The sequence below is a fragment of the Cyrtonyx montezumae genome, unplaced genomic scaffold, assembly GCF_038088225.1.
Source record: "Cyrtonyx montezumae isolate F1298 unplaced genomic scaffold, pur_monq_1.0 scaffold_35, whole genome shotgun sequence".
Taxonomy (NCBI): Eukaryota; Metazoa; Chordata; class Aves; order Galliformes; family Odontophoridae; genus Cyrtonyx; species Cyrtonyx montezumae.
The window spans coordinates 1,534,738-1,561,618 of record NW_027072040.1 but is presented as its reverse complement, the minus strand read 5'-3'; the positions used below and the strand labels follow the sequence as shown (position 1 = coordinate 1,561,618).

At 52.6% G+C, this 26,881-nt stretch overlaps 4 protein-coding genes across 8 annotated transcripts in view; 2 read left to right on the top strand and 2 right to left on the bottom strand.

Annotated features, from left to right (window-relative positions):
* WWP2 (WW domain containing E3 ubiquitin protein ligase 2) overlaps nucleotides 1–6,283 on the bottom strand; it is a 28,250-nt gene extending 21,967 nt beyond the window's left edge. Inside the window, 3 exon segments of the mRNA XM_065745280.1 lie at nucleotides 5,031–5,149; nucleotides 5,437–5,584; nucleotides 6,135–6,283. Coding sequence (XP_065601352.1) covers nucleotides 5,031–5,149; nucleotides 5,437–5,584; nucleotides 6,135–6,204 — 337 coding nt within the window. The 5' untranslated portion in view covers nucleotides 6,205–6,283.
* A 1,701-nt stretch (nucleotides 6,284–7,984) lies between these two features.
* NOB1 (NIN1 (RPN12) binding protein 1 homolog) overlaps nucleotides 7,985–26,881 on the top strand; it is an 84,328-nt gene continuing 65,431 nt past the window's right edge. The window contains exons 1-9 of one of the 2 annotated variants that reach the window (XR_010622715.1): nucleotides 7,985–8,089; nucleotides 8,163–8,295; nucleotides 8,370–8,503; nucleotides 8,566–8,637; nucleotides 8,722–8,859; nucleotides 8,933–9,157; nucleotides 9,399–9,496; nucleotides 9,616–9,760; nucleotides 9,939–10,329. Coding sequence is in view for 1 of the 2 variants with exons in the window: in XM_065745286.1 (XP_065601358.1) it covers nucleotides 8,027–8,089; nucleotides 8,163–8,295; nucleotides 8,370–8,503; nucleotides 8,566–8,637; nucleotides 8,722–8,859; nucleotides 8,933–9,157; nucleotides 9,399–9,496; nucleotides 9,616–9,760; nucleotides 9,939–10,208 (1,278 nt within the window). In the remaining variant the exon portion in view is untranslated. Of the gene's footprint in view, nucleotides 8,090–8,162; nucleotides 8,296–8,369; nucleotides 8,504–8,565; nucleotides 8,638–8,721; nucleotides 8,860–8,932; nucleotides 9,158–9,398; nucleotides 9,497–9,615; nucleotides 9,761–9,938; nucleotides 10,486–26,881 lie in introns of those variants that run through there. The other variant, XM_065745286.1, reaches the window with a different exon arrangement.
* NQO1 (NAD(P)H quinone dehydrogenase 1) lies at nucleotides 11,051–12,884 on the top strand. The gene is made up of 6 exons (XM_065745438.1): nucleotides 11,051–11,149; nucleotides 11,517–11,681; nucleotides 11,752–11,882; nucleotides 12,007–12,126; nucleotides 12,197–12,298; nucleotides 12,377–12,884. Exons 1-6 carry the CDS (start codon nucleotides 11,143–11,145, stop codon nucleotides 12,677–12,679), a joined length of 828 nt encoding a protein of 275 aa, XP_065601510.1. The 5' UTR covers nucleotides 11,051–11,142; the 3' UTR covers nucleotides 12,680–12,884.
* Nucleotides 16,672–26,881, bottom strand: part of NFAT5 (nuclear factor of activated T cells 5) — a 54,431-nt gene continuing 44,221 nt past the window's right edge. For all 4 annotated transcript variants that reach the window (XM_065745274.1, XM_065745276.1, XM_065745277.1 and 1 more), the window contains 4 exons: nucleotides 25,257–25,396; nucleotides 22,325–24,761; nucleotides 21,737–21,983; nucleotides 16,672–20,875 (listed from right to left, as the gene is read on the bottom strand). In XM_065745274.1, the coding sequence (XP_065601346.1) occupies nucleotides 21,745–21,983; nucleotides 22,325–24,761; nucleotides 25,257–25,396 (2,816 nt within the window). In that variant the 3' untranslated portion in view covers nucleotides 16,672–20,875; nucleotides 21,737–21,744. The remainder of the gene's footprint in view (nucleotides 20,876–21,736; nucleotides 21,984–22,324; nucleotides 24,762–25,256; nucleotides 25,397–26,881) is intronic.

The following is a 26,881-nucleotide window of genomic DNA, read 5'->3' as shown; positions in this document are numbered from 1 at the left end:
CCACTCTATCCATGTCCTCATGTATCTGTTTCACTGAGCACAGAGAACTACGCCATGACACACAGGAACACTCAGCCCCAGCACTGGGCCACCAGTGAGCCAGACTGGTTCCCAGTGCTTAGCAAGACTTCACCAGCTGCTGTTGCATGACCCACAGGTTATCCATCCGGGGAAACTGCCTGCTGTGGCTGCAGCCAAGGGGAAGGCAGCAGAGGAGCTATGGGCACCACATACCAAGCTGGGGCTGCTAGGAGCAGAGCCTGCCCTGAATCACTGATCACTCCCTGCCCCAGGGCGGGCACACACCGCGTGCCCAGCTCTCCAGGAGCCATCCAGACAGCAGTGACCCACGTCCCCAGGTGCCACTGGGGCAGCCATGAGCCCCAGGGTGGCAGAGAACAGCACAGGGTCTGCCTGCACACCCTCCCTGTTCCCTCTGAAACAGAAGCACAATGGGACCATCAGTACCACAGCTCTCACATCAGCGTGGCCGTGCCCCGACGGAGCCAGCAGGACCGAAACACCCAGCTCCACCACACAGGGCCAGAAAAAAATTGGCTGCCCCAGTGCGGGACGCCGGCCCAGACACTTCCTGACTCATTTGCTCAAATAATATTTGTATTATACACGGATTGCTCATGACACAACAGCACCATTTTTAAGCAACCTGCTTCACCCTGTCTCGTCGTGAGGACAAGATGCAGTACCCACCCATAGGAGCAGGAGAAGAGCATGTCCCCCACGGAGCCCTCGTCCCTCCCGGTGAGGGCAGGGCAGGGGCTGCAGGAGGGGTCCCCTACACAGCCCAGTCCAGCACAACACAGAGCTCAGGGTTGGGAGTGCTCCCCAAGCCCAGGGCTCCAGGATTTGTCCCCAAAACCACACACAAGGAGGCAGAGAAGGGGTCACCATACTGCAAGGGGCATGAAATCAGACACTGAAACCCTCTCCACCGCCCTGCCTGGATGCAAGGCCTGCAGGCAAGTGAGCGTGGAGCTCCCTGGGACCCCTTGAGTGCAATGTCACCTACTGTGACATGCTGGGTGTCCGATGTCCATCCCAAACCTAGCACCTGGTGCTCGTGGTGAACGCGGGGCTGCAGGACAGGTCGTGCTGACAGACCTGCATGAGCATCACGGGTTCTGGTCCCAAGGAGGCAGACACCCTCAGTGCCCAGGGCCCTCACCCTGGGGCACGGCACGGACGCCGGTCGGAGCTGCTGCTCGTCTCCCAGCTGCCATCAGATGGGGTTCTCAGTTAAGCCCGGTCCCACCCATCTGCATAGAGGTGTTATTCTCCAAACTTCCAAGGGGAACGGATCTCACGGATCCTTCGAAGAACGTGAGACAGAAGATGGTGCCGAGCACAGCCAAAGAGCAGAACAAACCCTGACCCTGTTCCTCCCTGCCTGCTCCGAGCCGTAGGAATGTGCACTTTCCCTGCAGCGCGCGGAAGTCACGCCCGCCCGCACCGGGGGTCCCCTCCTCCCCTCCCCCGAGCGCCCCACAGCCGCACAGACCCTCATTGTGCAGCGCCCGGCCCGGGGGGACGGCAGCACAGGAGCAAAGACGAGGTGTCTCCGAGTAGAGGATGTGAACATGAACCTCCCAGCCGGCCGCCTTCTCCCCCTCTCCACCCCCTTCAGCTTTTTTAAAGAAAATAAACACCAGCAGAACCTTCCATTCACTGTCCCCGTCCAGCACGCGGGACGCACAAAGGAACATTGCTGCTGCACCAACAGAGGGTCCCCTGAATGGCCAGGCACAAAGGCTGCCTGTGTCCCGCCGGCTGCCAGAATGTCAGAGGGATTATTATTATTTTGGGAGGGGGTCGGGGGTGATTCGGTCCTGAATAAGGTCTCAGTTCAGCTACTTCCAGTGCCCCGCAAGCAGCATCAGAGCTCCCATTTAGCAGCAGTGAGCTGGAATTCCCTCCCAGCCCATTAAGCGGATTTACAGTTCCACCCTGGTAGCAGCGAGCACTGCTCTGGGCTGAGCCCGAGCCCCCCAGGACCCCTGGGAGCCGCCTGCCCATCAGCACGAGCACTGCAGAGAGGGGACAGCCTCACTGCCTCTCACCTGATGGGGACAGCTCCCTCCTCCCGCAGGCAGACGAGGTCTGCACACCTCCCACCTCACACAGCCCTCCTCACACTGCTCTTCTGCAGGTAAAACTCAGTTCCCTCTCAAACAGCTCCACATGACCAACACTGCACCCTCCACCTCCCCCCCCCAAAAAGCCCCACACAGAGACCAAGAGCTGCCTGGAGCACTGCTGACATGAAGATGAGCAGCTCCTCCAGGCTGCCCCAAAAGCCACTGCCACACACGGCACTCAGCAATCTACGTGCCCCCTGTTTGCTTGGGGCAGCATCACCACCAACCCATGGCATGCATGGCTGCGGTCCTCTGGGAGGAACCCGGGGGGAGTAGGACATTGCCCATCTATCCCACAAATCAGGGAGGAAGGAGAGTTCAGGAGAAGTGACCATCTTTAGTCTTACAAGACAACAAATCTTCCCAGGCAGCAGAGGATTAGTCCTTGCTGCTGACCCAGCCTCAGATGCCCAAGAACTGTGCCGCTCCACTGCCACACAGCACAACCAGGAGGACCTCAGACTTCTTTCCCCTTCTTTTTCTCTGAGCAGGACCACCGCCCTGACAGGCACTGAAGAATTCACTGCAGCCCATCTGACTGCCTGCTTTCACCACTCCTCAGTGAAAGAGCCTTTGCTTTCTGGCCTCGCAGAACTCCCGTGGCGGCACATTCACGCAGTGGGGTCAGCTGCAGCTTTCCAGAGGTTTGGGGGCTTGGCCAGAGGAGCAGCAGCACGGAAAGAAAGAGCTCTGCGGGATCTGTCAATTCCTGGCATACGGTGCCACTCGAGAAACAGGAGCCTGTTGATGTAACTCGCAACCCGAGCAGCAAGCAATAAAAGCGAGCGCTTTCATCTGCGAGCTGCAGCCCAGCGCACTGGTGTCCCTCCAAAGCCTGCACAGACATCCACTGCTCCGCTGCCAGGGACCAGCAAACAGCAGCACCACGATCAGCTTCCACCCAGACCGCGTCGGGGGCCGCCCGGGGACACTGCTGCAGCCGCACCAAGGAGCTGCTGGCACTGGGAACAGAGAACTGCTGCTGGGGGGCCCAGGGCAGGGCTGTGCCACCAGCCCAGGAGGCTGTGCCTCATTTTCTGTCCTTGATCCCATCCCCACCCAGCCCGGCTGAGGACAGGAGCGCGCTCTGCTTTGCCCTGAGCCCCAGCACAGGCCGCATCCTTGTGGAGCAGCCCAGGTCCAGCTCCCCGTGGGCTCTCCCCATCACCCTGGCTCACTGCAGAGCTCTTTTTCCAGGCTCCAGGCCTCAGAGCTGAGGCTGTTCCACCTGGAGTGACGCGTGCTTGGCAGAAGGACCGACAGCGAGAACAGAGGGAGCCACGGCTGCTCCTGGCAGCCCGAGCCCTGCAGACACTGCCACAGACGTCACTGGAGACGAGAACACCACCCCTGCTGGAAAACACCCATCTGCCCAAAAGCTGAGCCATGAGAACAATCCTTCCACAGCAAGTAAAGCTACAGGAACACAAACAAAAGATTGCAACTTTGCTTACATAGCGGTAACTTACAGAAAACATCACCAAAACCATATTAAAAAAAAAAAAAGCCAGGTCAGACAGCAGCATGCTGCCAGCCAAGAGCAGCCCTGGGGAAGATGTGTCCCTGCTCAGCACCTCCCAGGAGCAGGGAATGAGATCGGGGGGCTTCCAAGGGGCAGAGAGCACTCAATCCAGTGTCTCCCCCAGCAGAGGAACCAAGACTGCATTAGGGCATCCCTTGTCCAGCTCAAGAGGGCTTTAATCCCAGCTGACCTGGCCAACTCCCCAGTCTCCAGACTGCTACGCACTGGGAATGGCCTCCTCATCTCTTCAGCAGGCAAGGCAGGAGTCAGCAGCCAGGCCACAGGACACACAGAGAAGTTCCCCTCTGGGGCAGGGTCCTCAGGATGCAGCCTTCCTCCCTGGGGCCCACACAGAGCTGGAGCAGAGCCACAAAGGCCAAGCAGCAAGGCCCAGCTGGGTGAGACAGGCAGCACGCAGCAGTGCCCACGCTGCAGCAGCACCTCCCCAGCAAAGCAGCACTCTGCAGCTTTAAGAGTCCTCCCTCCTGGCCCACGGTGTCAAGGAAAAATCTGACACATTTTTTCTGCCGCACGTTAACGAACGAGCTAGAACAGCCAGTTGCCTTTTCCATTCATTTTCCACACAGCCCCCTGGGACACCCACTAATGAAAGGGCCGATTGTGCCCTGCCGCAGGAGCGGGCAGGTAGGGCGGGAACAGTGGCACAGCTCAGGGAGAAAGCAGCAGAGGGAGTGCCATGGGGCTGAGCCCCCAGCACAGGCAGCTCGAGCAGCCCAGCCCTGTGCTGCCGGGCACCAGCCAGGTCCTCACGGGCTCCGCAGCACGACAGCAGCAAACAAGCTCCAAAAGCGTGCCAAGCCAAGATGCAGCAATGCCAAGGCCCCAGGGACACAGAGCACGCCCACCCCAAGGAGCACAGTGGGGACACTGCAGGGCTTCGTCACCTGCAGTGGCAGGGATCAACCCCACACAGGCCTGGCAGAGGCCAAGCACACCCCACTCCCCACAGGGCACAGAGGCCCCTCTCCCCACCCCATACCAGCTCTGAGTTCTGTGAGAAGCAGAGCTTTGCTTGAAAAAGACAGAGCGAGCCTTTTCCAGCCCCGCGCAGCAGCTTCCACGGCTGAGCCCTGAATGGGTGCCTTTATGCAGAAGCTGCCGCCACAGCCACACTCCGGTGACCACAAATGGCAGCAAATAGCTGCGGGTTTGTGTTTCCACACAGCTCTGGCACTCTGGCTAACGGAGGTCTGGCCGCCGTCGCAGCCGGCCCCGCACCAGCACACAACAGTGCCTTGTTCCCTGCTGGGCCACGCGGCGCGGGGAGACCCCCGCCCTGAGCAGGGACACGGCCGTGCAGAGGCAGCTCTGGGCAGACCACACGGACGTACGTTTCCCACCGCTCTTGAGCAGGTTCCAGAGGCTGACGGAGGCGGTGCCCAGCAGCTCGTTCCTCAGCGTGTGGCAGCTCCACACCTTCAGGTCCAGGTGGCTCTGAGCCGTGACGTTCCTGATGAGAGAACAGAAGAGGGGCCATCACCACGGCCTTGTCCCTTCTCTCTGCTCAGCAGCAGGCAGCGCCAGGACTGCTAAGCCAAGGAGTGGAAGAGATGCAGGGAAGACTGTAGGGTGATGGGAGACCGCATCCCCCTCCTGGTGACACAGCGTCCTCAGAAGGGGCAAAGCCCTCTGACACCCAAACAGCCCAGCGGATGGAGCTGCAAGGATTCTCACTAAGGGCTGGGCATGGGAGCAGGGGCAGTCCCAGCCCCACAGAACAGAGTTGCAGGGACTTACAGGATGAGGATCTCGTTCCACAGCAGCTCAGAGCTCCCCATCTGCTTTCCTGTCTTCTTGGTCTCACTGGGCAGCCCATCTCCTGCCACCTCCACATAGCAGTTCATCCGTGACTGGCGGCTCTGGGCCTTGGGCTTCACAGACACCACTAAATGGGATAGGCAGGAGTCAAGCAGCAGTCCCACAGCCCCTGCCTCACACATGCACAACCCCCTCTCCACCACCAGTGCTCTGGGGAGGGGACAGCAATGGGCCAAGACAGCCCTGGTCACGCTTCACTCACACCCATTTCACCCCACGGATACATACCATCCCTGTTCAGCTGCTCCCGGCCCCAGGAGCCCGATGAGAAACCCATGCTCTATGACAAGTCAGGGCCAAGGGAAGGAGGCAGTCACCCAGGGAGAACTGCCACACTCCAGATGGCTGTGCCTGGACCAGAGGGGCTGTGGGAAGCACTGGGACACAGCTCCCGGCATCTGGAGCCATCTCGTGGCCACTGCAGCACAAACACTGCCCCGGCAGAGCCATGGAGCCACGTCCCAGATGAGGAGGCAGAGCCCCCCACAGGCAGCGCTCGGCTCCCAGAGGCCACCAGCACCAAGGCCTGGTAAGGGCTGCGTGTACCACAGAGCCCAGAACACAGCACCTCCCCAAGGCAGCCCAAAGCCCAGCTCCCAGCCCTGCACAGGACTCACCTTTCACAGAGAGCTGGGACTTCTCGCAGGGCAGCCCTGCCCTGGCCCTGCTGGAGCTCGCAGAGGCCATGTCATCACCCCCAGCCTGGAAGGGACAGAGAGATGGGGACTCAGCACTGAGACTGAGTTGTGGCCCAAACACATCCTGTGTCCAGCACTTCCCACAGCACAGAGAGTGCACAGCCACTCGGGGCAGCAGCTCTGTGGGCAGCTCCACCTCACCCCAACCTCAAGGCTGCTGCTGATCCAGCCCACGGGGACAGAGCAGCCTCCAGTGCTGCTGAGCACCAAGGCCTGCAGGTGAGGCCACGGCACGTGGGATCCCTTGGAAAGGATGAGACAGCAGCACCATGAGTCAAGTCTGCTCACAGCATGGGGAAGCTGCATGTCCCCCAAGGACAGCCCAAGTGGGTGCCAGGCAGCAAAATACCATGGAAAAAATCAGCCTCCTCTACTCCAACACCCTGCAGAGCTGCAGTTCAGTGGGGAGGGGAACCACAGCTGCTCCAACTGCAGGGCAGGACCCCAGCACGGCCTGCACCTTCCCAGGCACTCACCACTTCCTCATTCTGGGGGCACTGCATCACTGACAGCAGCCACAGCACTTCCCCCTCCCCACAGTTATTTGCTGGAGCTGCCCACACGGCAGAGACAGCAGCTTTTTTCTGAAATGCCTGATCACGGAGGAAAATCCCAGGGTCAGGGATCATGCAGGAGCACAAGGTGCTTGGTACTGGTCCTAACAGCCAGCTATGGAATCACACTGCTCTCAAGGGACCCCATCACAGCCCCTGCTAGCTCCTTTTTAATCTCTCCCACAGATAGTCTCCCCACAGCCCTCCTGGTGCCAGCCTGGGGGCCTTGCACAGCCTCACCAATAACGCTCTGCTGGGCCACACCAGGCCAGGTTTGGGGTTGGCAAGGTGCCCCTCTATCCTCCTGGGTCATTCCCAAAACTGACTGCCTTGTTATTACAAGTTATTCCAACTCCAGTTACACTGGCACAAAGGTTGGCCTCCAGGACATTGCCGATTGTCTCCTGAGCTCCACACCACCACTCACTTCATTAGGACCACTACTGAGACCCTACACAACACAACCAGCCCACAAATGAGCCCTATGCAGATGGAGCAGCGAGCTCTTCCTCAGAGCACTTCTTGTGCCACCAACAGTGACCTGCACCCCAGAATCACTGTACCAGGACCTGGGGCTCTCTGCTCTTCCCTCAGACTTCAGGCACAGCTCCACCCCTCCGCAGCCATCCCACACAGACACAGCCCCCGATTCGACTTCACCGCACAGCAGCGCGGGCGCACCCGGGGCCCTCTTCTCCCCCCACGCCCCAACAGAGCCCCAGGGCTACGCTCAGCCCCACGGCCGGGGTGTGTGTGGGGAGGGAGAGAGGTCGGGACCCCTCCCAGAGGCTCGGCAGTCTGTGGGCCCCGTCCCAGCGCCCGGAACCCCCCGGTAGAGCGGTGCCGCGGGCAGCGGGAGTTCCCGGGCTGCAGGCCGAGCCACGCTGCCGCCGCTCCCGGCGGGCCCGCCGCTTCCTCCCACCGAGACCCAGACCTACACCTAGGCCTCGGCGCTGTTCTGCCCCGCACCCGGCGCCCCGGGCCGCCCCGCCGGGCTTCCCCTCTAGGGGCCGGCAGCCGCTGCCGGTAAAGGGGAGCGGAAGAGCTCCGCGTGCTCGCGACCAGCGAAACCCCCGCCAGACCGCCCCGGTCCCCCCCACCCGCCTCACCGGCAGCCGCTGCAGCGCCGCCGTCATGTGACCCCACGCGCACGTGACCGCACCGCCCGGAAGTGCTCCCGCGCCGCCGCTCCCGTCGGACCCCGCGCGGCGCTACGGGGCGCGAGGAGGGACACGCGTGGGCTCGGGCCGGGCGGACATGGCGCGCGTGGCACACGTGGTGGCCGACGCCGGCGCGTTTCTGAGCGGCGCCGCTCTGCAGGTACGGGCCCAGGGCTCCGGGATGGGGAGGGGGAGGTGTTCCGGGCCGGGGCTGAGCCGCGCTCCGCCCGCAGGACGTGGCTCACAGCGTGTACACCGTGCCCGAGGTGCTGGCCGAGATCCGGGACCGGCGGGCGCGGCGCCGCCTGGCCGCGCTGCCCTACGAGCTGCAGCTCCGCCGCCCGCGGGCCGACTTCGTGCGGACGGGTGAGTGCGGGTGGGGGCGGCGGGGCCGAGTGCGGCCGCGGGGGATAACGGCCCTCCCCGCCCCGCGCCCGCAGTTACCGAGTTCGCCAAACGCACCGGGGACTTCCCCAGCCTGTCCGCCGCCGACCTGCAGGTGCTGGCGCTCACCTGCCAGCTGCAAACCGAGAACGCGGGGCCGGGCGGCCTCCGCCTGCAGCCCCCGGACAAGGTAAGGGCGGGAGGGGGACGGGGGTGGGTTGTGGGCGCTGCTGAGCCCGGTGCTGCCCGCAGGTGCGGCTCAGTTCCAGCTCGCGGCACCCCGAGGCCACGCTGCACATCGCCGGCTTCCACCTGCCTGCCAAGGTATGGGGCACGATGGGGACGGGACCGGACTGGGGTGGGGTACCCACGGGGATGTGGAGCCTGAGATTGCTGTGTCTCCCCCAGCACAAGCGGCCGCTGAAGGGCCAGCAGCAGCCATGCTCCGACAGCAGCACAGAGCTGCCCGACAGCACAGAGTTTGGCTCCTTCCTCTACTGGAGGCCGCCCCTGCCCAGCATCGAGGATGAGCTCCAGGAGATGCTGGTGAGGCTGCTGGGCTCACTGCCCTGCATCCCGGCTCCGTGGCATACATAGCACCAACTGCCCATCTCTGCAGAAAACACACAGCATCTCCACCAGCCCAGAGACCACCAATGAGCACCAGAGCTCAGAGGATGGAGATGGTGCCGAGGAGGAAGAGGATGATGAGGAGGAGAGCGATGATGATGAGGGCTGGATAACACCCAGCAACCTCAAGCAGATCCAGCAGGACACAGGGCACTGTGACACTGTCCCTGCCAACGTGCAGGTTGGCTGTGTCACCACGGACTTCTCCATGCAGGTGAGTGCTACCTCACACGACACTGCTCCAGCCTTCAGCTCAGCTGATCCCATACAGGTGCCATACAAAAGTTACCCTGCAGTGCCTTCTTTTTGTGTCTGAAGCTGCTGGTTCTCCCCACAGCAGAGGCCTATGCACAGCCTGTCAGCGTTGCTGCCCTTGGCCTCACACTGCCCAAGCAGGCAAACCTGAGTGGGGCTGCTGGGCTCATGGCATCTTGCTTCCTCCTCCCTCGTGACAGAATGTGCTGCTCCAGATGGGTCTCCACGTGCTGGCAGTGAATGGCATGCTGATCCGCCAGGCCCGGAGCCACATCCTGCGCTGCCATGGCTGCTTCAGGTGCGTGCACAGCACCACCAGGGCAGGGGGCAGTTTCTGGGGCTGGGCAGTGATCCAGCTCCTGGGCTGAGCCTCTGCTCTGCAGTCCAGGGAGGGTAAATCCCCTCCATCTCCCACAGGACAACTTCGGACATGACCAAGGTCTTCTGCCCTCACTGTGGTAACAAGACACTGAAGAAAGTTGCAGTGAGTGTCAGTGAGGACGGGAGCCTCCACATGCACTTCTCCCGCAACCCCAAGGTGCTGAACCCACGGGGGCTCAGGGTGAGTCACTGCATGGGCTGGGCCAGGCAGGGCTGTGATTGCCTTCCCGATGTTCTTCTTACTGCAGGGACTGCTGGGTTTCTGTTGCTAAGTTGACTGTAAACCAGCAGTCGCTGTGAAGGTCCTCTAACCAAGAGTTGGCCCAGAGAAGGTTTAACGGTCTCTGTTCTCTGGGCAGTACCCACTGCCAGCACCGCAGGGAGGGAAGCACGCCAACAACCCGCAGCTGGTGGAGGACCAGCCCTTCCCGCAGCAGCGGCTGTCCCGCAAGGCCAGGCAGAAGACCAACGTCTTCGACCCCGACTACATCGCGGGGGTCTCTCCCTTTGCAGAAAATGACATCTACAGTCGTGCTGCCAACCTGCAAATCCGGGACGTGGCGCTGGGCGCTGGCAGGAGGCGCCTGAACCCCAACGCTGTGAGAAAGAAGTTTGTGAAGAGGAGGTGAAAGGCAGTTCAGGGCTGTCTGCGGTGCATGGCTGCCTGGGCACTGCGTGGCATCTGCTGACAGCGGGAGGGTGACGTGCCTGTAGCACCCAGCCTTTCCTTCTGGGCTTCTTCAGGTGTCTGTGGGGCAGGGAGCAGTGGGAGCAGGGTTCTGGGTGTGTGAGGCAGTGACCCTGACTGCCTGCCAGACCCAGTGTACGTGGAGAGTGCAGGTTTACGCTCCGAGGGCAGGTATTGGCATTCCTGTTTATCTCCATGGGCTCCATGCTGAATGATAGCTCCGAGAATAAATGAGAAATGCTGTACCACCATGACTCAGTCATTTTGCCATTGAAGGGAAGGCAGGGCTGTTGGGCTGGGATCCACCGGCAGCACACTGTGACCATTTCTCTCAGGGCACACTCTGATAAGGAAATATTAATTGCAAATGTCATGGCCAGCCCAGCCCTCACTGGGGCTCAGCGTTCATCTACACCTGCACAGCAACCCAGAGCCCCCCACCTGCACAGCGTGGCTGCTCGTGCAGGTAACACGCTGCAGGACGTGGGGCAGGATGCGCTCCCACGGGGGGAAGGCTGCACACCCCTGGGGTGTCACCACCACGGCAGGGCAGACCCGTGACACCCACCCGGGGGGGCTGACGGCTCCGAGGGGGGGGGGGGGGGAATGAAAGCAGCATGAGGAGCCGCGGCTGCCCGAGGGCAGCGTTTGGTGCCGCAGGGGGCTGGGGGCACGCTGCAGGGCCGGCATCGCGTGCGAGCAGTGGGGCAGCACGCGTGATCCGCGCCGCGGTGCACTCCGCCTCTCGGCCGCCCCCCCCCCCCCGGGCTCTGTAAGCCCTGCCCCGAGCAAAGTTCAACCCCGCGTGTTTTTAGGCCGCCCGCGGTGCTGCGCTCTCACTCAGCCCAGCTCCGGACAGCCGAGCAGCCGTGGCGATGGCAGGTAGGTCAGCTCCGGCACCGGCACAGCCGGATCCCGCCCGGGGCCGACACGCAGCCACCGAGCGGCCCCGCGGCCGCTGGCTCCGGCCGTGCTTCCTCTCTGCAGCGCTGCCCGGGAGCGGATGATCGGCTGTGCCGCTGCCTTCCCGGGTTCCCACGGCCTTGGAGCTGCAGCTCCTGGCACAGCTGGCTTGGGGCAGCGGCGGCGTGCTGGCAGGGCTTGGTGGGGCACATGGAGGCACTTGTTGGGGGGACATCTGTAAGGGGTCTGTGCAGCATCCATGTGAAATCCACGGGGCTCCGCAGGGCAGCGTGGGCTGCTCCTGGGTGTACTCACGTGGGTCTGCTGAGCAGCACCCTCCCCTCAGGACGCAACGCACTCATCGTGCTGGCGCACTCCGAGAAAACCTCTTTCAACCATGCCATGGCAGCAGCAGCCAGCAGCGCGCTGCGGGACAAGGGCTGGGAAGTCACCATCTCTGACCTCTACGCCATGGGGTTCAACGCCGTGATCTCACGGGGTGACATCACTGGTACGAGTGCAGCCATCATCCCACTGGTCCCCGACCCATCGGTCCCCTCTGAGCCCCCACTTCCATGCAGGGCCCCCCAAGAACCCCGAGCACTTTGTCTACGAGATGGAGGTAGGGCAGGCGTGGAGGGAGGGACGCCTCAGCAGCGACATCGTCACCGAGCAGAAGAAGATTGAAGCAGCAGACCTGGTCATCTTCCAGGCATGGCCACGGTGCAATCTTTATTGCATGCGCTGGGATGATTCTGTGGGGGGTGGTTGGTTTTGGAGGGGCTGGGAAGAGCAGCAGCACTCACTGCCCGTCCCACCACCGCCTGTGCCCGCAGTTCCCACTGCATTGGTTTGGGATGCCTGCCATCCTCAAGGGTTGGCTTGACCGCATTCTCACCGAGGGCTTCGCCTACTCCATGGCCAAGGCCTGCGTGTATGACCAGGGGCCCTTCAAGGTAGGCCATGGGGCTGGGGGGGACCACGTGCTGGCCCTGCAGCCCCTGCCTCTCCCCTTCCCGTCCTCAGAAGAAGAAAGCCATGCTGTCATTCACCACCGGCGGGATGGGCTCCACATATAGCCCCAGCGGCATCAACGGCGACATGAACGTGCTGCTCTGGCCCATGCAGGTAGTATGGACAGGGCTGGGGGCAGCGTGGGGCCGAGGGGCTCTGTGCTGACTGCTCCCCCTGCCCCGGCGCTGGCAGGTGGCTCTGCACTTCTGCGGCTTCCAGATGCTGGCACCCCAGATTTGCTATGGCGTGCGCTACGTGGGCCCTGAGGTGCGGGCACAGATGCTGAGTGCATGGAAGAGCCGCCTGAGCACCGTGGAGCAGGAGAAGCCCCTCAGCTTCATCCCCACCAGCTGCTTCGAGCTGAGCCCGGCTGGCGGCTTCATGCTGAAGCGTGAGGTGCTGGCGAAGCAGGAGGGGAAGCAGCAGGGCCTGACAGTGGGGCAGCACCTGGGCAAGGCTGTGCCCCCCGATGGGCAGATCCGGGCCCAGGAGTAGCAGCCAGGCCCTGCACACGAGGCCTGGCCTCACAGCACTGCACTGACGGGCCCTGAGGGCCACAAGGGCAGCCTCCGTGCCCTCATGCTATTCTGTTTCTCCACGTTCTCTTTACTGACATTTTTTCTGCACCAAAATCAAGGCCTTCAGGGCACAACCTGTGGCTGGAGCCTATGCGAACACAGCAATAAACTGACATCTGGAACCTGGTGCTGGTGTGCTCTTCTTTGTCCCCGTTGGGCAGCGCAGACTCAGGCCCAGCTCTGCTGTGCAGCTGGGGGGCTGCCCCACACCCACCCCCAGAGCTGGGCAGGAACCCTGGGGACCGCTGGCACCGGGCAGCCCTGCTGCAGCCACGCAGCCCTGATTTCCAGGTCCCATTGTGTCCTGGGAAACCTTGGCACCCAGTCCCTCACCTCCTGCACATGCACCCGATAGAGAGGCACAGCTGCACGCCTCCTCCCATGCTGGGCCATGCCCTGGGGGAGTACTTGCACTAGGAGGAGTCTGGAGGACAATCTGGATTAAAGTTGAAAGGAAGGGGTGTGAGGTCTTCCCCGAGCCAGCAGCCATCACTACAGAGAAGGGAGCGTGGTGCTGGCTCAGGCATGTGGGGAGGGAGGCCCGAGCTGGGGGGCTCCAGCCATAGCAGCGTGCACCAGATTATCAGCATGGGCAGTGAACACAACGCAGGCCCAAGCTCAGAGGGAGAGCCAGGCTGTGCCAGGCTGCAGGGGAAGTTCTGCTCCCTTTTCTCACCCACTCAAACCCAGGGAGGGCCATGACAGTGACGCAGCTCTGCGGGGATGGGCTCTGTGACGGTCCCTGCCCGCTGAGGACATGGCCAGGAACTTGGACTCTGATGCATCATTGAAAAGTAATGCTAACAGGAAGCTGAACACCCACACACCAACACACGCCCACAACAGCAGTTCAAGGGTCTGATCTCTGCTCCAATATCGTACAGCAGTCAGTGCTCAGGGTAACTTCAACGTTTTTGTTTCTTACCTCTGTTGTAGTTTTCTCATCCTGGAGGTGCACGAAGCCCGTATTACCACGCAGCAGAGGACTTTGCACAAGCTGACTTCTGCCAAACTGTATCCCTGATATTTCTGCAGCTCGCACATCCATCTGAAAATTCCAAGAAGGAATTACCTCAGAGCTCGCACCACCTTTCCCACAAAGCATCATCTTGGTCAAGCTCACCCCTAAGAACACAGCTACATCTACCAAGGCAGATTTTCAGTTACACTGATTGTACTCACTACCTCTATTAATTACTTCCCTCTGCATCAGGCTGAGCCGAGGCAGATCCCAGAGCTCGGCCTTGCTGCCAGCATGGGAGACCACAGAGGGAACCCCCCCCCCCACCTCAGGCACCCACAGATCCCTCCCTGAAAGCTCCATATCTCCCAGCTGTGGTTTGGGCAGTAAGCCACATTAAGTGACTTTGGACCTGAGGTCACATAACAGAAAAGAAACTGCAATTTCTTCACCCCCCCCAAGGTGTAAGCATGACACAGTGCCTCCTCCTATGCAAGGGCACAAACCCACGCTCTTCAGTCTTGCCAGATGGACACCTTTTCCCAGCAGAGGTGTCCTTGAAAGAACCACAACAAGTTTTTACACTGCAAAATGAAAACTTTCATTGTTTTATTCTTGACTGCAGCTGTTTACAGAAATATAGTTGCGAGTATACAAATGTCCCAATAGAAGCAAAATATTTTTATTTTTTAATATTCAACAAGTTATCACAGGATAGCTAAAAACATAGATGCAAATGAAATATCCCCCTCAGAACAAACCAAAAGCACTGGGGATCAGTGCTTTGAAAATCCCATCTACGAAAGCCATATACACAGAAATGCACAGGGAATATCTGGTGCTACTTCCACACTGCAGGACAAGGGAAAAGGCAGCTCAGCGGTTGATCAGTGCACTGCAGGAAAACATGGCAGAGAGGTGGCACCACGGGACAGACACGGGTGTTAACAGAGGTAGAATGCTCTGATCTCAAGGGCTTTGGAGCTTACTCATCAGCACTGAGCTTTAGTAAAAGCATGGAGCTGCCTCATTTCAAATAGTGCTCAAAATCAGGCAGCTCCAGCAATGCTGTGGGCCATGAAGTGGGACACTGAGCTCATCTCCAGCTCCACCTCTCCCCTCGATGGAAGGGGGCTGCAGGGCACGGTGCTGCTGCTGGGAGCCTGGGCCAGGGCACGGGGAGAGCCTCAGCAGCTTACATGAGGGCAGCTCTATGGACTAAAGGGAAGTTAAGGCAATTTACATCGTCCCAACATAGGACCCTTTCCTCACCTGAATTACAGCACATGCACACAACATCTTACAGAGGGCTGCGTACTGAAGTTTTGGAGGCTGAACTGAGCACTTGCAAAGAATCTTGGTGAGTATCCCACCAGAGGCAGAGAAATCCTCACATTCCTCACCTCGTCGCAGTGCATTGGTACATTACAAGCAATTTCATCGACTGTAATAGCAAAACCTACAGATCTCCAGCTCCAGAAGCAGAGATCAGCTCAGAGAAGTGAGCACACTGCTTTCAGTTTAGCAGATGCTCTGACAACACTTGCACCAAGACAACAATGCCTATTGAACAGCGCCTATTGATTGCCTAGGTCCTTTCCAACCTAATGTATCTATGAATCTATGAATTGATCAACCTGACGCCAAACTGCAGTGGGGCCCATCAGATCTGGACAAAGCACACACTGCTGAGCCTACAATCTGCGTTTCTTTTTAAAGAGCTCAACTCCTCAGACAATCTGCAGAAAATCATATGGGTCGGGGCAGCGTTCCCCACAGGGAGGAAGCGGGGAGAGCTTTCACAGGGCTCCAGGGCGAGAGCACTCTAGATACCAACTACTTCAATGAAAATAAGAACAAGTTCAGAGATGCTTCCCCTTACGTGCAAGGATCGGAGCAGAGAGGGATGCCCAAGCCGAGCAGCAGCCACTATCCCTTGCCAGGCAAGGATTCCTAACTCCACTGCAAGAACTCTGCTGGTGCCAGCTCAGCTCCTGCAGAGCACACACTGCAGCTCCTTGCCTGCAGATGCACACAGGAAGCAGTGCTGGGGCAGCCCCGGCCCAGCGCTGCACAGCGAGCGGAGCACACGCAGCTGTAGGAAGTGTGTGCACCACAACTGCAGCTGTTAATAAAAATATACAAAAAATACAAAACTGTGGGGCTGGTTTCAACAGCCACTTTAACCCCATGGACATGAATGACTTCCAAAAGCAGAGACTGTTTCTGAAGCAATGCTACCAACAGTGCCACACGTACAGTACTGAAAGGAGTTTTGCAGCTACCACTGAGCTACTAGAAAACCTTGCTAAATAACCACATGGTCAGGAAAATGACTATTGTTTCAAGCTTATAAAAATGTAAATATAGCAGGACTCTAACACGTGTCTACTATTTATAATAGATATACGACTCCTCTATATACATATATACAATCCTAGACTATACAGGCTTTGCCTATTTACACACTGTATGGAAGGAAAAGCCTCTCCTGCAGAACCCCTCGGTGCCCATACGGAGCACATTTCTGAGCAGGAGTTCCCAACACCACATGTGGTGTTTCCAACAGTGCCCTCTGTGCCCACCTCCCAGCAGCACAGACTCAGGTGCTCAGCTGACTGCTGCCCTGCACAGCCAGTGTAATCAGTCTGAATGTTAAGCGCTCACAACCTATCCCAAAGCACTACTCCAAAATGAAGGGACAACCCCCAAACCAAATGAGCACCTTCCCCCTACAACTCACAGTTGAGAGCATGCAAAGGTATTCGTTCTCCTCACTCCTGCTCCTGTCTCTCAGATGAGTGTCTGCAATCCTTAGTATTCCTCTACTGTAATAACTCTGAAGAAAGAAACCAACATCATACAGATACGTGAGACTGGGAAACTGACAGGAAAGTCCTTAACAGCTCTTAATGAATGTGCACGTGCATATCTGCACACATCTGGCAGGATCTACACTTAGCTTTAGTCCAATAAAAACTTCTGATTTTGCTTTTATATATATTATATATATATGTAACAGATTGGCTGGTGATTAAACCTCTACTTGGAAGCAATAAGGCCAGAACTGTTCTTCTTGAACTATTTTGCTGTTAAATAGCAAAGCACCAGGCTTCAGAAACTGCTGGAGGAGGAAGCAGTGAAGAGGCAATTACTAACAAAAGGTGGAGTTGCCATTTAAGCACACAGCACCACTAACGTCCTGCCAGGAGATGTCAGCTCATCACTTTGTGTGTTATGCCATTCATACAAAGTTTTGCTTGTTGTTTCTTTTTATTTGTAAAACAAGGTACAGGCAGACACGAACCCATGGCTGGTGGCTAGCAGATACACCTCTGCAGTTTTTTATCTGTGCCAATAAATCTCTGTTCTGTAAGCCATCAGGCACCAGGCAGGCAGCAGAGAGGCATGTACAACTGGAGGAGCACGGGATGGAGGCTCAGATGACTTCAGGAGAGAGCTCAAGCAGCAAACAAAGAAACACAGAGAAAACCCATGAGTAACACAGCTCTGGTTTTTCACTTTTCACCTAGTAGTATTTCTTGCCTTTAACTGCTGCTTTGTACATATGACAGTAGGTTCTCTTTTACAATAATGTTAGGAACTTAAAATGCACAGATTAAACGTCTCAGTATCTTCCAACTTCCTCCTGCAAAATGGATTAGACATGATACCACTTCCTCTCAGCTCTGTGCTAGCAAGCATCCACCTGCCCTCAGTCCAACAGGCACACCAGCATCAACATGCAGAGGAGTAAACAAAGGGATTAAAAACACAGAATAAGCTCCAATGATCAACATCAACTGGTTGTCACAAGCGTTCAGGACTCTGATAGCATACCCATGTGGCTCACACTGCTCTCGTCCCTTTCCGCCATGAAATCCTGCAGGCTGTCCTTAAGCTTGTTAGTGGGTTATCAAACCTCTTGTTACCCCTCCTTACAGCTGCTTGCAAGCAGCAGTTCCAGCACTAATCAACCACTGAGCAATCTTTTCCTTCATAAGACAAATACTTTTTGTAACCAAATCACGTGTTCAAAGTGTTGTACATTTAAACATTGACCTAAAATGAAACGAGATAAATTTAAACACAGTAAATGAAAGGTGTTATCCAAAAGTGAAAAATGTGATAGCACAGCCCTTTTTTTTTGTTTTGTTTTTCCATTTTTTTTTCTTTTTGAACAAGCCACCTAAAATACGCGCAGTTCAGACATACCCTTCCCCAGAGCTGTAGCGGTCTTGGTATAAAAGTTCTCTTTTGGACACCCAACTTCTTAATTGGAAAATTGGTCCCTGGTGACTTGGCACTGACCAACAACACTTCTACAAAAGGATAACCCTTCAAAACAATGGAACAAACTGAAGCAGCATACAAGGGAACGTGTCATTCCTATTACTTCTGTGTATGAAGGCCCCAGATGACACCTGGCAGTTTGTTCTGGGACTGGGATCCTGCAAAGCCACCAGTGAGTAACTGGCTACCAGCTTCCACAACCACCTGGAAGCTGTTTCGGTCCACAATTCTCAGTCTTCTATGCATCCTCATCTAGCATTTAGTCAGTTCTGCAAGGTTGCTATGTTCATGTCACGAACCGTAACAGGGTTTTATTAATATTTGCTCTTAGCAGAAAAAAATATATATAAATCACAGGAGGAAAAAGTATGGTTCAGGGTTACAAAGCAGCTCTGGACAGTATGAAGCAGGGAATTCTTTTTACCGTGATTAAATTTTTTAAACATTTTAGCATAATCATAAATTAAAAGTTAAAACACAGAGGCACTAATAATAAAATATTAAATAGACAATGATAGAGGATAAAAGCTGAATGGCTCATTCTGAATGAAACCCCGTTATCCGCTCTGCTCCTAAATGCCTGCGGGTTTCCGAACTAGATCGAACTGCTGAGTGACAGACACCAAAACACACGGTGAAGCTCCTCATAGCCAGCTGGAACAATACACTGCCTGATGGAATGGCGACAGATGAACAAGTTATTCATGTTGCAAAAAGTACTTAAATACTCAATAAAGACATAACAAACCCCACCCCACCCCACTGTTATCAGACGCCACGTTGTGGTAGAACATCAGACAAACTCACAAATTTACCACAAAAATGTGTGGCAAAAAGAATATTTTATATATATGTATATATATAAATTTTTATATTTATGCCAATGTACTCACTCAGTACAAATAGCAAAATAGTATACCATTTCCTAAATACAAAATATAGCTTTCCAAAAAAATGAAACACACATTAGATATAAACCATCCAAAACTTGAACGATTGAAAACTGTATTCAAAATTAAATGACCCAGAGCAGGTCTCTTTCTGAAAAGTTCCCTTCATATCGGCAAGAAGCCTTACTACTGAAAACGTAATTCAATGCCTCTCAATGAGAGAGAGAGAGAGAGAGAGAGAGAGAGAAAGAGAGAGACAGAAAGAGCAAATGAACGCTGTGACGGACCGACAAACAGGAAAAACCATTGAAACAAACAAAACCTCTACACGGCTCAACTAAGCACACGAGTTAGGGAAAAAACACAGTAAACAGACTAAAAGTAACTTAGAAACCATTTACAGACTATTCTTTGTTATTTAAAATAACAAAAGTGAAAAATGACATGATATCAACTACACTATACTGAGGCATAATAGCCATACATGACAGCTGTTTGGCTCTAACTGCATTAACAGCTTTCTACGTGCAGAAGGAGAAGAAACAAATATCCAAATGAGGCTGTAGTGAGATATCACAAAACCTTCTGGACAGTTGGAGCACCCAAAAAAGTCACATGCCTCACAACACAACTGCATGGTTTGGAGTGGGCTGGCTTTACATTCTGCAACGAGCCGATGTTTGACTATCTAGAAGTTACATCTGGGGGACCATCAAGAGAAAAATAACACTTCCAATTTGCAATGAGCTCAATATGCTACAAAGATGCAACAGCTCAGGATAAAGGGAAACTTCTGAGAATGCATTAAAATGATTTAATTTCCCCCTATTTGGAGTAAAGTCAAACAAGATTTACAACAGCAACAGCCGGAAAGCAACTGGTTAAGGGGGATTCCTGCTTTTGAAGGGACGTAGAAAAATTGCTTCCGTAATCTTTATTTGTCAGAGCCTATTTGACCAAGCATTTTAACAGCACAAAGGTTGGTGCAACGGACTCCTAAAAGCTGCTTCTGATCTTGAAAGAGAGCAGGATATTTATAACACTTCCAAAAACACAATACAAAACTGAGGAAGAGAGAAAGAAAAACAAAAGAACAAAAAGGAAAAGGGTTTAAGAATGGGTAATGCAGCTTCAGCAAGTTCTGACCCACACAGTCAGCACGGGTGACCAAAAGGTGTCGTTTCTTCAGCCAGGCAGAACACTCTTTCCAAGTTGAAGGTATTTAAGAGCTTAAGATTTTTAGAGCATAATTTAATTGAAAGTTCCCCTTCGTTTCTTCTATGTGTTAGAGCCACCAAACCCTTGCTCTATCTACAGTTACATGTAAGAGACACAGAAAACCGTTAATCACGTTCTCAGATGGGAAGCACCCACCTCTGTCAGGCTACCTACAGCAGCAAGCAAGTCTCTGCTCGTTTGTTATACGTGCCAATATTTTCACTGCCCCCTACTGCAGTTAATAAATCACAGTATTAGCTCTCCCACTTAACTGTAAAACATCCAGTCCCTTCACTTACTGACAGCTATGAGTCACAATTCATATCATGGGTATTTGATGTTTCTGCTTCTCTAGCTTTTCTAGTCAAAAAAGGGGATGTGAAAAAGGAAGAGAAGGGGAAAAAGTAAACGTGGTAGCATGTATTACCTTCTAACAACAATAATAACTGACCAGATATGCTTTAAATTCAAAGAGCATCCCACCCTCAGTAGGGATTTGGAGTCAGGTAACAGTACAATCCCATGCCCTAGTAAAACAAAGCATAGCTTTTCAGCATTATTGGCACTATGGATCTTGAATCTCAAATAATACAGTCATAGCCTTAGGTGCTAGACACTGCAACTGGCCACATATGTGCTCTTTAGAAAAGAGGGCCACTTTTTGACAGAAGCAATCAGTTCCACGCTGCCTAATCCAGAGTCACAAGGTCTGAGAGGATCCAGGAAGCCATCACCTTTCTTCACAGAATTTCTGCAGGAAAAATAAAAAAAAAAGCAAGCACAAAAAGTTAAACACATTCCTATTTCTATTCAGTTCCTTCATCTCGTTTTGAAAATGTCCTTCACAAGCAGACAAACAATGAGCACGTATCAGAACTGTGCACTCCTTCATACAGCAGGATTACCTTCCTTCAACTCAAGTTCATAACTTCACTCAAAGTAATTTCACGTCAGTGAAACTTCTGGGAAATTCTGAATGGCAACTCAATTTTCTAAAGCCAAGTAACATACTGTGGATAATGTTAAGATTCCGGAGTCCTTCTGTTCTTGGTGCAGCCGAAGGCTCTTTCACCTCTCTGAAAAAGGCATCTTCTAAGAGCAGAATATTTCCTGGTCACTGCTGACCCTGTGATCTCGTTTTTAACAAAGACTCACCGTGAGACACACTCAATACCTGTCAGTCTACAGAAACTTGATTTCACATTACACTATTGTACTTCATAGGGCAACTTCTGAACAGTACAGACTCGAAATGTATTATTTACCCAATAAACAGTATGCTTTTAACTACAGCCATATTCCACAACGTTTCTGTCTGCCAAGCTGTCAGTGATCCAATCCCTCCTTCCTACTGAAGTACTACACTACAAAAACAGATGACAAAATACACAGCAATCAAACAACAAAACTCAGCCAACTATTTCATAGAAATTCTGACCTTGGACTACTTAAAATGACTCTTTGTTCTACCTACCGATACTACATTCTTAATTCAGCATTACTGATATCTCAGTTGAACCCCTGAAGCACAGAGATACACTCCAAAGAAAACCGTGCTGAATAAAAGCATGCACGGCAGGAAAAAGCCCAGAAACACAAACACACTACTTACTTGCCTAACTAAAATGAGCCAGCCATGTTGTTCCCCTGGTTTTGCAGTGAAACAAGCAGATCATCTATTTTCTCAATATTCTGACTGGGTGCCATAGCTGAAGGTAGTGGAGAAGCCTCGGGTATCTGCTGGGAGAGAAGCGCTGGCACCGCTGCTTGTCCCTCGCTCTGCGGCTGACCTGGCTGACTGATAGCCATCAACTCATCAGGCAGTGCAGCTGGTCCAGAAGGCAGCAGCTGGCTACAGTCTGTTAAGGAGTAAGTAAAGAACAAAAGGACCGTTTAAATTTGATTAATGCATGGATTATGCATGATAATGCATGATTTATGACTACATATCTAGATGCACGCAATGTTTGAGGCTGCTTCTGTCATATCTGAGGGTAGGAAAACCAACAGACAGTGAAGAGTACTCCTGCACTGCTAATAGCAATAGAAGTGTACACTCAGAGCAACAGGAAGATGTATACACTCAGTAATACTGCTGCATTACTTTTTTTTTAATTAAACAATAGAAGAGAATAATCATTGTCTTGTAGTCTCCCATCTGTAGCTCTTCTCAACTCCCAGTCATGCATCTATCACTTACTGTTTTGAATGCCAAACAGGAATATTCCTGAAGTCTGCTGAGATGAAGCAGGAGAATTCTGCAGCTGGTTGATAGCACCTCCTGCTGTGTTATGAAATAAAGAAGCTTGCTGCTGTGGAGGAGAAGCAGCTCCTTGCATTCCTGCCATGCTGTTTTGAGAAGAGTACATAGGAGATCGCTGCAGCTCTTGCTGGCTCATACTGTTCTGCAAGGCAGACATGGAAGCTGAAGAGATGAAGAGGGTGACCTGCTGCTCTTGAGAACTTGGTGAGCCTTGGACCAACTGAATTTGGGGTGAGTTATGGAAGATGGCTGGCTGCTGTGCTTCAGCCTGGTTGGATCCAGGATTCTGTAGAGAAGACACTGTAGTTTGATTCTGGAATTGCATGGGCTGCTGTTCCTGGTTCATTGGTGCCATGTTAGTCTGTGGATGAAAAATGGACTGGCCTTGTTGTTCCTGATTAGTAACGGGGTTTTGGTTTGGATTAAAAATCATGTTTTGCTTTTGAGAAGCAATTGTACTCATTGCACTTTGATTACTGAACATCATGTTCTGTTGCTGCTGCTGTGGCTGCTCTTGAGATGGAGGACTGCTCTGAATAGCAACTATTGAATGCTGAGGCTGGAAGATAGCTCCTTGTTGGTTCTGGGGAATTGAACTGGACTGGATGGAGCCTAATGGTACTTGAGGCTGAAACAAACCCTGCTGAGCAGGCTGAGTCTGTGGCTGTTCCTGGGGAAGCATAGAACTCTGGATATGAGAAATCTGTGTCTGTTGTTGGAAAGAAGCTGGTTGCTCAGTGTTTGCTGCTGCCTGAAGAGGAGAAATGGAGCTTGGGTTTGTAAAGAATGACATCTGTTCTTCTTGAGTTGCTGGGTTGCTTATTGAACTCTGGGAAAGGAACATGTTGGCAGACTGCTGGTCTTGAGGAACTGAAGAGCTCTGTAATACACCCATGGTGCTCTGTGAATGGAACATCGGAGGCTGCAGTTGGTCTGACGAATTAGTATTGGTCTGGTTGTGGACAATGGAATTTGGACTATGAAAAATGGAGCCTTGTGTCTCCTGTGATATATTCTGAGTATCACCAATAGGATTCTGAGAGTGAAAAAGCTGAGCTTGCGAGTGTGGAGATTGCTGCATAAAGTTTGCAGGCTGAATAGACATGATTTCTCCACCCTGCTGGAACAGACCACCTCCTTGCTGCTGAGCTCCGCTTGGCTGCACAGTCATCATGTTCTTGGTAGATGAAAAGAGATTAACTTGAGATTGACTTTCTCCACTGTGCTGCATTTGAACCATGGTCTGAAATACAGAACTCTGCATCTGCTTACTCTGTCCTGAAGCTTCCTCTCCATCTGCAGAACTTGATGCCTGAAATATAGTAGGCCCATTGTTAGAGACCTGCTGCTGAGCTGTAGAATTAGTCTCACTTCCAGAAACACCAGGAGACGAAGAGAATAATTCACACTGCATTTGCATGTCTTCATTCGTTGATAAGCCACTCATTATGTGAGAAGCCTGCTGGTAAACAGGTGACTGTTGGAGGGCTCCATTCCCCGAAGTTGTTGAAGAGAACAGATCAGACTGCATCTGTGTAGCAGCCTGGCAGATGTTCTGCTGAATTCCTATCACCATTGCTGCAGAAGTCTCCATTGCCTGTTGCTGCTGCTGCTGTTGTTGCTGCTGCTGACTGGACAACGTATTTTCAGGCTGTGAATGAACGTTTTCACCTCTTCCAGGCAAAAGGTTCTCTGGTCTGGAATGGACAGCTGTATCCGACGAGGAAAATATCCCAGGATTTACACTACTTTGTATCTGACTAACTTGCTGAAAGATATCTGCATTTAGCTGATCCTGAACATCCTCATTGCTGTCAGACCCAGAAAATAAAACAGAAGATAACTGTTGTTGAGCTTCCAGTACCTGCTGCACCAAGTCAACATTTCTACTGCTGCCTGTGGCAGTGTTAGTTGGAAAATTTCCAGCCTGCAACTGCTGTATAGTGTTCTGCAACTGACTCACACCACTCGCTGACGAGAAAATACTTGATGAGATCTGCTGCTGTAATGCCTGCGCTGGTTCTGGTAGTGTAGATTGCTGTTGTTGCGAAGCATCAGTTAATTGTGACAAAGTGACTACTGTGCCATCTGACTGCAAGACTTCCCTGGTTTGGGAATCTCTTGTTTGGAACTGTGCAGCTTGCTGCAATAAGGTGTCACTGTTCTGCAGCTGACCTGGAGTAGAGACAGATGAAAAGCTACCAGGCTGGGTAATGTCCTGTGTTTGGATAGTAGTTAGAGTCTCTGGATTATAAACCTTAGGCTGTATTTGTTGCTGCTTTTCGTTTTCAGAAGGTAAATGGGAAGCAGAAGGTGGTATGCCAGGCATGCTGCTTTCTAATGTTTGCTGAGTTGGTCCAACTACCTTTGAAGCCTGAAAAGAGCAGCGACACATTAAGTAATTCACATGCTTAATCAGGTTACGTTTATACTATTTCCAACCACTGATAATGCTCAGCAAAGACAGATGGAATATTTGATGGCTATGCATCTCTCCATACACGATCAGGGATGCAAACAAATGTCTGGGAAAATGTTGGAAATGCTATCTCAAGGATGTCAGGCCAAAATTCAACGAAAGCAATACCAAGAAGTGATTAATATCCTTGTAATGGTTTATTTGTTCTGTCTCACAGGACAAAAAGAACATTCATCATAGTAGCACCAACCAACCAAGGCAGGAACGCAGGAACAAAAGAGTTACCTGCAAAGGAAATTGTCCATTACTTTAATCTTGCCCTGAGATCATACATTTTGGCCAGACCAATCTTGGACACGTCATTTTCTCTGCACATTACTCTTCTCCACTTTGCACTAATAGGACACAGGCTACTGAAGCCAATTATCTTCAGATCATGATCAAACTTACCTTGAAGACAGGGGGAGATCTTTTTTCTGCGCTTACTTCCATTGGAGACACATCTTCATTCTTAATCATACTGCTTGGCATGAGTGGAGTTATCAAGGCACTAGGAAGAATATTTACCTCCTCCAGATCACAACCAGTGGCTTTCATAAACAAAAAGGAGAATGAAATGTAAACATTCACTGTACAGAGCAGAGGTTTCTAGTGACGACCTGCTTCCCACGTAACTTCTCAGCACTACCATAACAGCTCAAATCACAAAATGCCAAAATGCAGAGATCACTGCAAACATGCATCAAATAATACTGAGGAACAGTAAAACTGTTCACATTTTCTCTCATTTGTATCTTTCTGGACCAGGATAGCAAACCATCAATTGCCTTAAACTGCACACATAAAAGCTTAACACATCTCTCCACAAAAAAAATTAAAGTATATTGTACTTTAACTGTACAATTACTCTATTTCAGTTTTAGAAACGTCTGGGATTTTTTTCAGATAAATGTGTGAATGGAACACACAAAGCATCCAAACTGTACTTTCATTCTGTTAAACTAACCAAGTGAAAACTTGATATGTATGTCAGCTCCCTAGCAAACTGTTATTTTGCCTTTGCAGTGCCTTTATTTCTTTTTGAAATAGAAAGGTGGCTTCTTGATGTGAATTAGATCTCCTTACTTTTATTATTCCTGATCCAGATTAAAATATATATATATATATTACATAGGCTGAGATTTTTGCAGTAAATGAAATGAGCTTTCCTGATTTCAAATATTGCTGAAATTACTTGAGCTTAAAATAAACCAATGGGAAAATCTGTGAAGACCACAGATCTGTAAGTAGCTTTTAAATAGATTAAAGAATTAATCTTCAACATGAAGCAAAAAATCTCTATACCCTGAACAAACTTAAATCCTACAAGAACATGGCAGTAAAGTTTGTGTGAACCTCTATCAGCAGTATGCTGAGTCCTATGTCACAGTTCTCATGTGTTTATTCTACGTATGAGGAAATATGATCTCTTGAAATGTTATCTTTTATCTTCAGTAAAAAAATTCTCAGTCATCAGTATGCCAACACTCATCAGTATAGCAACAGCCAAGCTCCTCCCCTCCTGTTAACCCACAGGGCTGGGATGGCTCCAGAAGCACAGGCCACGTGGCCTGGAATGCTGTGCTGTACTGCTGGCAGGGAACAACATCCAAGCAGAAGAATCCTGCTCCACGTCTGCCTGAGGACAGCCACTCACACACAGCAGTCAGTGCTTTTCTACACTGTAGTCACAACCAACAAGTTTTCCTCTCTTACGTGTTCAATCATGCTGTATTAATTGGAAACCATAAAAACTTCACGCTTTAGTAATTAAAATCCCAATGCCATAGAGGTTAGGTACTAGCAACAGTATTCTGGTTTACAGTGACATCCTTAGCTGGAAGAATGAAAAAATAGGTGAGATTAAAAATGAAAAAGGAGCGAGAGAATTTTCAAAAGCAAAGAACTATTGTTGGTTTTGGTTTGTACTGTTTTTGTGATTTACTTATTTTAGGATTTCTGAACTGCTGAGATGTTTTCAAAGCAAATACATCTTCTTTCCCTTTTCTCCAAGGGAAACTGGAACCTATAACCAC

Bases quoted from the DNA above. Each gene is read 5' to 3' on its own strand.
- NQO1 (XM_065745438.1), top strand. The intron at 11,682-11,751 runs GTACGAGTGCAG...ACTTCCATGCAG, and splicing joins CTCACGGGGTGACATCACTG to GGCCCCCCAAGAACCCCGAG. The intron at 12,299-12,376 runs GTAGTATGGACA...CGGCGCTGGCAG, and splicing joins TGCTGCTCTGGCCCATGCAG to GTGGCTCTGCACTTCTGCGG.